Genomic DNA, 12,182 nt, shown 5'->3' with positions numbered 1-12,182 from the left:
ATTGCCCCTACTGTGAAAAATTCTGTTATGTTCTGGGAATGCTTTGCTTCATCTGGCACAGGGTGTCATAAATCTCAGCAGGGTGCAATGAAATCCCAAGACTGTCAGGGGATCGTAGAGAGAACCCTGCTGCCCAGTGCCAGAAAGCTTGGGCTCAGTTGCTGGTCATGTGATTTCAACAGGATAATGATCCAAAACACAGAGTTAAAAACATCCAAGAATGGCTACAAGGAAAGCATTGGACTATCATGAAGTGGCCTTCTATGAACCCTGAAGGAGCTTAAAAATTCTTGTTTGAAGGACCATCTTCCTGATTTAATGGTGGCTCTGATGCTCATCCTTTGCACTGAGCGAATAGTCTGTGGATACAGGATTTTGGGTGGAATCCATAATGCATGGTGGGTAGTGTTAGTGTTTTTACATCAGTGGCTTGAATTTCCTCCTTAGGCCAACATATTATTCCAGTATGATTTTACTATCATAGGAGGAAAAAAAAACCTGCATGGGATGTACCACCAACAAATTGCTGAAATGGCTGATATGACCAGATCCTTTGGCTAAAGAGGAGCGGGCTGAAGGATAGCACTGGAGCAGGCCTTGAGCACCAGAGCAATAAAGGCCCAGGTCTACCATACCGAGCAAGATCCCTGGTGCAGGTCATGCAGAAAGGCCCCAAACACAATCTGGCAATTCACAACAGGATGGAAGAATTTCGCAGAAAAAGAAAAAAACATGAAACATAACCAAATGGCTGGGCAGAATACAGTTTGAAGATCCCCATGTCAAAATGGGAGCCACCTGCCAAGCTGGTGGAAGATGACAGAACTGAGGTCCTGTGGGACGTCAACTGTAAACTGCTTCTTATGAAGCAGCAACATTAGTCCTTCATGAGTGGTTCTCAGATAAGCTAAACCTGGAAAGTGCTTAAAAAATGTGTGCAATTTGAGTTAACATGAGAATATCAGAGGCCCCATTGTGTGCATGAAGCTGATTTGCATTCTGGAAATGCTCTGCTGCCTTGCATGTCAGTTGCAGGTTTTGTGACAATGTGTCTTTTGTTTTGTTTTTTTGGCAACTCTCATTCATTCCACTTCAAAGCTGGATCCTGTGGTGTATTCATAATAGAAAAGGAAAGCAAACATTAAATTTGTCTGCAGTCACACCCTGTAGCTGCAGTCTTATCAATGGCATCTTGTTGAAATACTTCTCTCAGGTGTTTTACAGGTTGTAAAGTGTTTTATTGCTGCATTGGACTGTACTGTCAAAACGCACGTCTTTATCATCAAAGCCAAAGATTTTTACTCTAATCACACCTTACAAATGGATTTCCCCTCTTTCTGAGAACTTGTTTCATTAGAGACATTTAACTTGATATATTTAATTGCTTTGGGCCCACTAATTCTATTTGTCAAATACATTTTTGTTTTTAATGTGACATGAATTAAATTGGGAAGTTTGATCAGCACGCTCAAAGTTGGGGAGAGAAAAGAGGGCAAGTGGAGTAAGAGCAGTTGGAAGAGCCATGATAAATAAAACCATAATTGCTCTGTCTGGAGGCCATTTTTTCTCTCTCTTTTCGTCTGTAGTGGCTCCAAAATTGAGGCAGTAGTTAAAAGGCAGTCAAGCAGGAGAAGTAACAAAAGTCAAAAGCCTCATTGTTTCAGAATTTTTATCGCAGGTTTGAAAAGTCAGAAAACCCCTAAACAAGACAAACAGTCTGGTGTTTATCCCTTCAAATCTTGTTCAGGTATTGCTGAGAGCAATGGAAAATATATATGCATGTGCCAGTGGGGCTTTAAATGGGTGGTGGATTAACTTAAACACATACTTGAAGGTATGTTAGAGAGGAAACCGACCAGAGTTGCACACAAGCGATGGAAAGTATCACTCATTTCTCTGAGGTTTAAAGTGCGCATTATTGCTTTTAAAGCTTAAAGCCGCACCGATTCAATCAAGTTTAGAAATACCCTAAACTTTTTGCTGCTGTAATGATGCACATCCTCTGCCCAAAAACATAATGGGAACACATAAAACTTCTAATTGTCTGGGTTTTTCCTATTCTTCATCTGTACAACAGCCTTTGATCACAAAGCAGGGTGCTTAGAACCAAAGGAGCATTGCCTCTAAAATATATATATATATATATATATATATATATATATATATATATATATATATATATATATATATATATATATATATATAAAAAAAAGTTTCTGTTTCCAATCATAACAGTTCTGTCTGATGCTTTCGTCTCTCATCTCTGCTGAGGTATCTGCTTTGTGTTTGTCTGCCATTTAGGCAGGATGTTTCACGGTGAAGGAGAGAAGAGGGATGAGAGAAAGGTAACTTGTGAGGAAAGCAGAATCTCAGAGGTCGGAGCACAAAAGAAACGGTGATAATTAGGCGCTGCAAGATGGATCAAAGGAGACTGGCATGAATGAGCTTTGCAAATATCTGCTCATCCTGTCAACTGCACAAAGTTATCTGAGCAGCTCATGTTTGTTGGGACTCATGCTGCAAACAAATTGGCAGTGGGAGGTGGTTAGGATCATTCCAATTTCATTAGGGCGGGATGGTGGAATTGGGAGGCTCTCAACATACATCACTAGCATCCTGCAAAAAATTTATAATCAGAGCATCTGCATCTTCATTTCCAATGTCTTCCCAACCAAAACCTTTGAAGTTTGTCAATGCCACAAACACCTTGTGTTCATTTGGATTTAGGCTGGTAAATTGTTTTTGCAAAAGGCCCAAGCTCAGATTTAGTTTTAGCACGTCTTTGAAGTTTTGCCATCGTGATTAATAGTCAGGAGTTTGTCTTGGCTGCTCCAACCTGTGAAGATGTTTTGATCTAAACTATTGTAGCTCTGCTTGTGTCTTCAGGCGTAATTTTTTTTGTCGGATGTTAAAACCTTTATCTCGGTTTCAAGTCTTTTAGAGCCTCTAATGGATTTTCCCTTATAATAGCGCTGCAACATGTTGCTCCATCCCTAAACTCAAGCCAGGTTCTATTGGAGAAAAGTATCCCCAAGGCATGATGACACCACTTTGTTTTGTTTCGTCGTAGAAATGAAAGAGTGAAGTAAAGATGCAGTGGTAATTTTCCTTCATACACAGTTTCCCTGCATAGCTTGTTGAACTTTTTTCCTTCGTAGTACTTTGTAGTTTTGTAGGGTATACGACTACTTATGAGGAATTCCCACAGCATGATGCTGCCACCCTCATGGTTCAACCTGATGGTGTATTTGGTAAGCTTTTCACCACTTACAGAGTTTTAGACATGGGTCAGAAGTTTCCATTTCAATGTCATCTGATTGAATACACTTTATTCCCAAATGTTTTCTGCTTTGATTTGTAGGTTAAAAAAAAAAACTTAATAACAGGATATGATGTGAACACACATCTCACACTGAACTGAAGGGAGAGATATTTTAATACACTGAATGCATTCAAAGAGATAGAGCTTTGAATGGTAGATAAAACTTTACACCACTTAGATTGTGAGCTGTGATTTTAACTGCAACGTGTTAACATAGCCAAAGAAAACAAACTATAAAACTGCAGACAGGCTTTTGATGTTTGAAGGGTTGAAGTACAACTTGTTCTTCCTGTTTTGCTTCCAATGCACTCTTTATCTGCAACATCTATGGTGCATTTATGAAGGACAGGTCCTGGTGTTTTTCACAACCAGCTTATCAGGGTGAACATGATGCAGGGGCATAGTGCCATTCTTTGCTTTATTAATCATTACTACATTCATAATTCAATCATTAACCAGCATACCATATCATCTGTATTGCATGTAAACCAATATCCAGGATTGAAAAAGTTCAAACAGAACTTTGATTCGGATTTCTAGCTTATTTTTATCATTTCAAGTGGAGAAACATTAACTTTAGTGGGCAGATCATTAAAAAAGAGAAAACTCAAACTATTGGATGTGCAAAGAAATAGGCTACTACAGATTTATAAGATGAAATGATCCAAATAAAGATATATATATATATATATATATATATATATATATATATATATATATATATATATATATATATATATATATATATATATATATATATATATATATATATATATATATATATTTGATAAATGCGTCATGAATATATATATATATATATATATATATATATATATATTTGATAAATGCGTCATGAATATATATATATATATATATATATATATATATTTGTTTGATAAATGCGTCATGAATCGACCCTTATTGAAAGCTGCGCCAACAGGGGACGCGATTTGGCCATCAATTCCTCAAGAGTTGCCGAATTTATTACAGTGAAGCCTTTGAAAATGACAGGAAATGAATATTTTTCTTTTTCAAAATAAAAGCAGGGTATTTAGACCTGGACAACTTTTGTCATTTTGAATACACAGAGTTTATAGCCTACAAAACGAAATTTCGATTTTTTTTTTTTTTTTTTTTTTTTTTTTTTTTTTTTTTTTTTTACAGCTTTCAGACAGCAAATTAACATTTCCATTCCATAAACTGCAGCAGTGATCAAATGTAAACAGAGTTGGAGTAAAATATATATATATATATATATTTGAATTTATTTCTGTAGGTTCTTCCTGTTGTCATTTTGTTTTGGAAAAATGTTCATCAGTAAATATCCAATGAAAGTAAAAGATTAGATTAAGATTGGTATCATTGACAAAAAAAAAATGCAATAATACAAAACTTGGCTTACTCATAATGCCACAGAAAAACCCCAATGCATTGAAATCTGACCTTTGGATTAAGTTTCTTTTCTTTTTTACTAAACACCATTTCATATAATATCAAATATGCTAGTTTTTTGATGGAGCATGTCATTTTGAAATGACGACAAATTACGAAATTACAGGATAATCTCCAAGTATGCATAAAAAAAACAAAGCATTGTCTTAGATTTGCATTTAATAAAAAAAAGTGCATCAAACTACCTATTTTCATGGGAGGTGAGACTGGATAGGATGGAAATTATTTACCGCATGACCAGTGAAAAAAAGGAAACCAGATTTTCAAATATATGGTTTACTAATCCTGAGCTGATCAATAAAAACAATTATGTTTTATATATTATAATTATGAATTAATGTTTTATTATTATTATTATTTATTTTTTATATTATTATTATTTTTATATATATTATGGCACGGGTCCATTCATGACGCATTTATCAAAACAAACAAAAAATAAAAAATAAATATATATATATATATATATATATATATATATATATATATATATATATATATGTATGTATGTTCTGAACACTTATTTAGCGCATAGTAGCTACATACATATTTCTATGACGTTTGAAATTTATTTCCTAAAGTTTAGTTTTACTTTTAGTAATCTAAACAGGAAGTGCGCTTTTATGCCTGAACTTTACGCATGTTCCTCTGTTGGCCGCGTTGGGGAGGTTTCACACCAGTCCGAGCGCAGGAAAGTCTAGAGCCAGACGCAGATAGCGCCCCGTCACCCTCACCGATCACCTTATTGATTTCTTTATTTTGTTTCCTCTAACATCTGAATAAAACCAATGCTTTAATGAGCGCGCTTTCCTCAGTGAATGAAGTTTTCTTCTCGCTGAACAGAAACAATGTGACCATGTAAAGTGACGGATTTCGGAATATCTTCATTGATCCTGGAAAAGAAAGGATTTTAAGGATGGGCAAACTTTTGTCAAAACATGGTAAGATCTCTGTTAAAGCTGAAACAAACGCAGGTTGTTCTATTTTTCTTTCCTTTACAATGCAAGTGAAACTAATAAATGTTCTGTTTTAAACCCTCGCGTCTGGATCCAAAGCGTCTAAGCGCAGAGAAAACCCTGAAGGTGAGGATAAACTTTGATCACTCAGAGTGATGAGAGACAGTCAAAAGTGATCATCCCTTAAATCAGAGACTGCTAGTAATCCTTGTTTCTCCTTGTTCCAGGAGACAGTTTTGTTGTGAATGCCTTCCTCCGGAGAGGGATGGAGGAATGCGAGAGGTACAGCGCAACAGACCACAAACTGAAAAACATGCAGGTACAGACTTCCTTTTATTTATTCCTTCCCTTGTGATAGATAGTTGCAGCTCTCATTTTATAGTATACATTGAACAAATTTTGTTTTCCCTCACATTTGCAAATAATTTTAGACTTTTGCAACAATTAAATGCGTTTTTTGGTGAATCCATGTGTGAGATTTTAGTATTTTGCAGAGGTAATGAATGTGTCTGCTTCCCCTTTGCTCTGCTGATCACTTCCAGAACTCCTTGACCCCAGTGGATGTGAACTGTGCTCTGTGATGTGTTTGTGAAAATTGCAGCTTGCTGTCCTTTCTGTTATGTCTGGCACCAAAGTGATGCGGTTGCTCCATCTTTGCCAGAATCTTAGAGACCCTGATGCTCACAGATGCAGCAGCAGAGCCTCCTGTTGGAAGGAAATGTAGTCATTTTTGAGAGTGACAGATATAAGTTTGCTTTTGCGGCTCCTGGCATCACGACCCAGGGTTGTGTTTTTCTCATCCAGTGCCTTCCATTCTAGTGGCTTCCCAGAAAGCAGCCCTCTGTGGCATAACATTACATGACTTCAAGTAACATGACAGGAGCTCAAAGGCAGAAATCTATACAGAAAGGCCATGCAGACTGTGAGATGTGTAGTTTTAATAGTAGAAGAGTTATGGATTATATCAGTGCTGTAAACCGCCCACACTGGGCAAATTATAAGACTACTTTGCTCTGCTTCAGAGGAGTCTGACTTCACACTCCCATGAAGGAAAAACCACCAAAGGCATAACCTTGGCGCTTATTACACTGCAGGTCCCACCCTACCATCAATCTAAGTCATGCGACTAATTTATTTTCCGTTATTAGTGCTATAATAATGAGCCTATTTATGTCCAAAACAGAAGAATTCACCTCTTCGACACTGTTGTAGTGAAAGTTTCTTTTTGACTCTGATTGCAATATACATTTTATTGGCTCTAATTAGAAGTATGTTTATCTTTAGTGATTTTAAAAGGACACTTCCAACATCTGTGACATTAGTTTGGATCGTTCAACACAAAATAGTGCATTATGTTAAAGTGGCAGGAGAGGAATTCATGATTGTCAACAATTTTCTCTTAAAAGTTCAAAAAGTGCGCCTTGTCTTCAATCAATGCTTTGTAGAACCACCCTTTGCTCCATTAGCAGCCTTTTTTGGTGTTTTCCACCGTCAATGAATTAATGCAGGGATTTATTCTCGTTATTCTGTTTGAAGTATATTTAGGCAGCTTTTATTTAATCCTGCTGTAGATTTTTTTTAAATCACCTTCCATAAGCTTTCATTAAAACCATTCAGTGGTAGTTTTGGTTGTACACTTAGAGTTGTACTGTAGTTTGCTAGAAGATAAACATTCTGCCCAGTCTTGTGTAGAACTGGTCCTGAACCCTTTTATGGCCCCTGTACTTAAAACACACAGCAAAAAATAAATAAATAAATAAATAAATAAATAAATATAAGTCGGCAGATTTTTCTTGAAGTATATTTTACCTTTATTTAAGGTAAAATGCAGATGGAATAAGGTGATTTACGTTTAATGTAAGAAAAAAAAAGCATTTCCTTTATCTTATTCCAAGTGCATGCTATCTAATTATCTTGTTTTAAAAGCATAAATACTCATTCCTTTGGCGGATCGTCTTGTTAACCTGCTCAAATTGGGGGTAAACTGACTTATTTTAAAAATAATCTAACTTTTTTAGATACATTTTTGCAGTGTAACTCTAAATCAGTTTCTTACAATGATAGGTGTTGACAGAAGAGACTGTTACTGATTCACATCGACAATTTACTTTAAGAATTATTTAGAAATTACAGTCACCTTTAACCTTCAGCCATACTTTGGCAAGATCATAGTTGTTATCTGTTAGATCAGAAGTGTGAAACGCTTAGTTTGTGGCTCACTTATTATGCAAAACAATGCACTCTTATCCTAGTTGTGTTGTGTGTGTGTGTGTGTGTGTGTACCTGTCTAGCCATTGGAGTGAGGACCATTTTTTCCAATTTCACCATTAAATTGAGGACCAGTTGTTGCAAAGCGAGGACATTTTGCCGGTCCTCATATGCTGTTTTGCTAATGGTTAGGTTTAGGACTAAGGTGTGAATTGGGTTAGGGCTAGGGTGAGGTATGCATTGGTAATGGCTAGGTTTAGGACTAAGGTGTGAATTGGGTTAAGGCCCCGTCCACACGAAGTCAAAACGAAGACAAAACGCATATATTTTCCAGAACGTTTGTCGTAAAGACGGAGATGTAAAATAAATGTGATCATCCACACGAATACATGAAAACGCTGCAAAATGTATGCCAGGCCTGTAAGTGGCGCTGTGGTGCCAAAGCAAAAATAAGCGACGAAATGTTGGGCATGCGCACTGATATTTATACATGGTTGCCCTGCGGGTCCATTTTCGTGGTTCAGTCAAATTCAGGTGCTGAACTATGTCGTCGATATTGTTCTGTTCTTCCTGGAGATATTCCAGAAGAAGAAGATTCTGTTGTAAGCCCGACAGCAGGGTGAGTAGCATGAGCAGCAACCATTCAACACCGTACGGCGCCATTGTTGTTGTGATACTGTGTCGCGCATGAGTGTTTAGAGGCGACGCTATGACGCATGCGTGTAAGAAAAAAAATGCAGTTAGAGCTTAAAGATGAAAACGCGAAAACGGCGTTTCAAAATCTTCCCACTCTGAAGGCTTAATAAAAAAAAGATCGTTTACAGACCCCCGAAACGCCGTCTTCGTATGGATGAGAGGCTGGTTTGGTGAAAAATTTGTGCGTTTAGGCCAGGGTTTGGCTTCGTGTGGACGGGGCCTAAGGCTAGGGTGAGGTATGCATTGGTATTGGTTAGGTTTAGGACTAAGATGTGAATTGGGTTAGGGCTAGGGTGAGGTATGCATTGGTAATGGTTAGGTTTAGGGTTAGCTTTTGGATGCAGGTCCATCAGATTCCACAACAGTTTCTTCCTCACTGCCATTAGATTGCTGAATGTTTTGTAAAATTGGTTATTGTATTGTATTGTATTTTATCATTATATATATGTTAAAGAAATGTTTAGAACTGTAAATTTACAGTAATTTTTCAAGGCTGCACTTTAAAAAAAGATGAAATTGTCCAGAGAGCTGTTCCAAACAACATTTCTTTTTGTTTTACACTTGTGTACCATAAACAAAATGACAAATAAAATCTGTCTATGTCTTTTAGGCATAGGGCATAGAAAGGGTTGAAAATGACTGAAAATCTATGGAGAATGGGGGAAATGTGTGTGTGTGTGTTTGTTATTATTTTGTTCAATACCCCCATGAAAACACACAGACCCCACGCAGGCCTTCCAGGTTAATTTCGCCCAGAACCACCATTGTTTCCCCCCCTTACCTTTATGCTCTGTTTCTGTATTTCCAGTATACTGATTGTTCAATAATATCCTCTAAAACCTCTAAAGCCTTTTAAGAACTGCTGAGTTTCTACTGAGATTAAATTGAGCATGGGTGAAATTTATTTGACATTAACATAGGTTTAAAGCAGTGAATTTGTTTTCCGGGTATCAGAATAAATGGGGTTAAATAAAAAATGCACAAAACATTTTTTTCTTCAAATCATACATTATTTACCTTTCCCTTCACAGATACACATGCCTATGTTTTAATCTATCACTTAAGATCCCAATAAAATTATTTGAAATTCGACAAAATGTAAAAACTATAGAGGTTTCAATAATTTGCGATGGCCTTGTAAATATCCATGGATCAAATGATTTTGTGAAGCAGATTAATTCTTCTCCTATTTTTTTTTTTTTTTTTATACACTTGGAGCGTTAAACTACAACATAAAAATACAACTTTTCACAAAGTCTCCTCTGAGAAAAACATAAGACAAGTTTTAGGAATACATTTTCCACATTCAACTGGATTGACAGCTCTACTTATTATTGCATGCAAGTTATATAATGTTCCCTTTAATGTGTTTTTGTTTTTCTTCTACTTCCACATCTATTCTTTTTCTTTGGCACAGATAGCATTTTACTCTGTTATACCATTTCATCAACCGACTCCAAGCGTCGCTAATTATTTATTTACTTGGATCAAATTACTTTGTTGAATTTTCAGGATATAATTATTGGATTAAAGGATCTCGGATGTCTAGAGATGAAACAGTGATAAAACATCCCCAAGTCAAAAAGTAAATAGCAGGAACGCTTCAGGCGTTTTTTTATTTTTCCTTTTTTTTTCCTGTTCTGTTAACTTCAGACGTGTTTTCTCTTCCTGTGTGGAACAGCACACGGATCTCATAAAAATGTGAGTTGAAATCACTTCTGATTATAAATATGAGGGAAAGCCGGCCAAAGACGTGGCTCAGCTCAGACCATCCCCCTAGTTCTCACCGTTAAATGGGGCGGGGTGGGGGGGTAGCAGGATTCCTGAGTTGTCTGGCTCTGACTTCAAAGAGAGAACTGGGAGTTATAAAAGGACTCTGATAACAGTGCAGGCTCCGAACCCTCACTGCTAACTTCTCGACCCCCTCCCACCCCAAACGCCCTTATTTGGGGGATGGGCTCCAGAAAACAAAGCAATTAGAAGAGGTGGAAATAGCATGCATGTGTCAAATATTCCCCTCAATATGTCAAATAAAGTAATAATTTTCATGTAGAAGATCATGACTGCTTCAGTGGGCAGTAAGAAAGAAGAAAAAAAAAACAAAAGATCAAAGGAGTGAACTAGCTGTTTAAATATTGATATTACTGCAAACCAGGATTCAAGATTGCTGCTGGAAGTCTGCCCTCTCTGTGTGATCCTACCGTCTTCTTAAAGTTTGGTTTAAGGAGACAAAGCCAGTGGGATTTAGCAGGATGACTTGGCTTACCCTGGCTGCAGTCTTCGAGGTTTTGACACTTTGGTGCAGATGTTTAAAATGACTTTAACCTGCTTACACACCTGGTGTGATGTCAGTAACACAGAATTTTTGAAGTTAGGTCTGATTAGGAAGTTATTATAAAAAAAAATGGTCCCTTTACCTGTTTATATATATATATATATGTATATGTATATGTTTAAATCTAAAGTAGTTAAGAGGATCTGAAGTGTTAAAAGGAGATTACTAGATTTTAAAAAGACAACCCTCATTGCTCCAAAAAATTGAAAAGTTTAATTTACCATTCAGCTCTGTAAAAGCCTTATCCCAAATTCATTTTGCATTTTTTTTCTTTTTTACATTTCCCGTACTGTAAAGAAATCGGGGGATTCTCATAACAAAATAGCAAAACACTGAAAACACAAAACATGGCATTTGTTAACAAATAATCAAAAAACACGTATAGGTTTTCAGCTTTGTAGTAGCTGAACATATTGATGCACTGAAAGTAAGGAAAAAAGTTAAATGTTACATTTTTATTGTTTTTAGAGGAGAAATTTTTGGCTTTATAGTAAAATAATGTATAGGTTTCACAGTACAAAAACAGGATTTGCATGAGTCAGTATGATGTTTTCCTTGCTGACCATTCTGGTCTTGGTTACTCTTAGAGTGGCCTGTAACTTTAGTGTACAGGACCACCTAATCTGGATTTACACTTAACAAATATGGCATGAGAATTAACAGAAATTCCTTCACCGAAAAAAATGAAGTGCTATTCCCATGTATTGTAGAAAGCCAAAGCAAATGTCCTCAAGCGCTCAAATATTGACAAGTTAATTCATCTTTTCAGCACCACCTTTTGTTCCCAATCTTCCCAAAGAGTTGGCTGGTGAAGCGAGACTGTGTCAAGATGTTAAGCTCTGCAACAAAGACCCGCATTATTCCTCCTTGAAAGGTTAATAATATCTCACTTCAAGTTAGAGAAATGCTCAGGAAGGGATTTAATATTATGCCAAACGTTCAAAGACACTAATTTATTTTGACTTACAGAGAGGTACATGGTGCCCAGCCTTTAATATACAATTAAGTTTAGGAGCATAGTTCCCATGCAGCTCGCTAAACTAATTGTACTCTAATGTTTTCTTTAGCATTCATTTGGAATCTGTGAATAAAACTTTCCTTGCGTATAAAATCCCCTCTCAGTGATCCTGTTCAAATAGCTGTTTTGCTTGGACAGATTTGCCACTGGGCTTTAGAAGATATCTTCTAGTTAACATGTTAAATTTCAGTTAGC

General features: G+C 36.6%; 1 protein-coding gene across 1 annotated transcript in view; it reads left to right on the top strand.

The window, feature by feature from the left end:
* Positions 1 to 5,435: 5,435 nt before the first annotated feature.
* Positions 5,436 to 12,182, top strand: part of nkd2b (NKD inhibitor of WNT signaling pathway 2b) — a 44,445-nt gene continuing 37,698 nt past the window's right edge. Inside the window, exons 1-3 of the mRNA XM_038269545.1 lie at positions 5,436 to 5,715; positions 5,830 to 5,856; positions 5,958 to 6,049. Of these exons, the coding sequence (XP_038125473.1) occupies positions 5,691 to 5,715; positions 5,830 to 5,856; positions 5,958 to 6,049 (144 nt within the window). The 5' untranslated portion in view covers positions 5,436 to 5,690. The remainder of the gene's footprint in view (positions 5,716 to 5,829; positions 5,857 to 5,957; positions 6,050 to 12,182) is intronic.

The sequence above is a fragment of the Cyprinodon tularosa genome, unplaced genomic scaffold (genome assembly GCF_016077235.1).
Source record: "Cyprinodon tularosa strain WSP-4 unplaced genomic scaffold, ASM1607723v1 ctg73, whole genome shotgun sequence".
Classification (NCBI taxonomy): domain Eukaryota; kingdom Metazoa; phylum Chordata; class Actinopteri; order Cyprinodontiformes; family Cyprinodontidae; genus Cyprinodon; species Cyprinodon tularosa.
The sequence above is the reverse complement of the archived record's forward strand: the minus strand, read 5'-3'. Positions and strand labels throughout refer to the sequence as shown.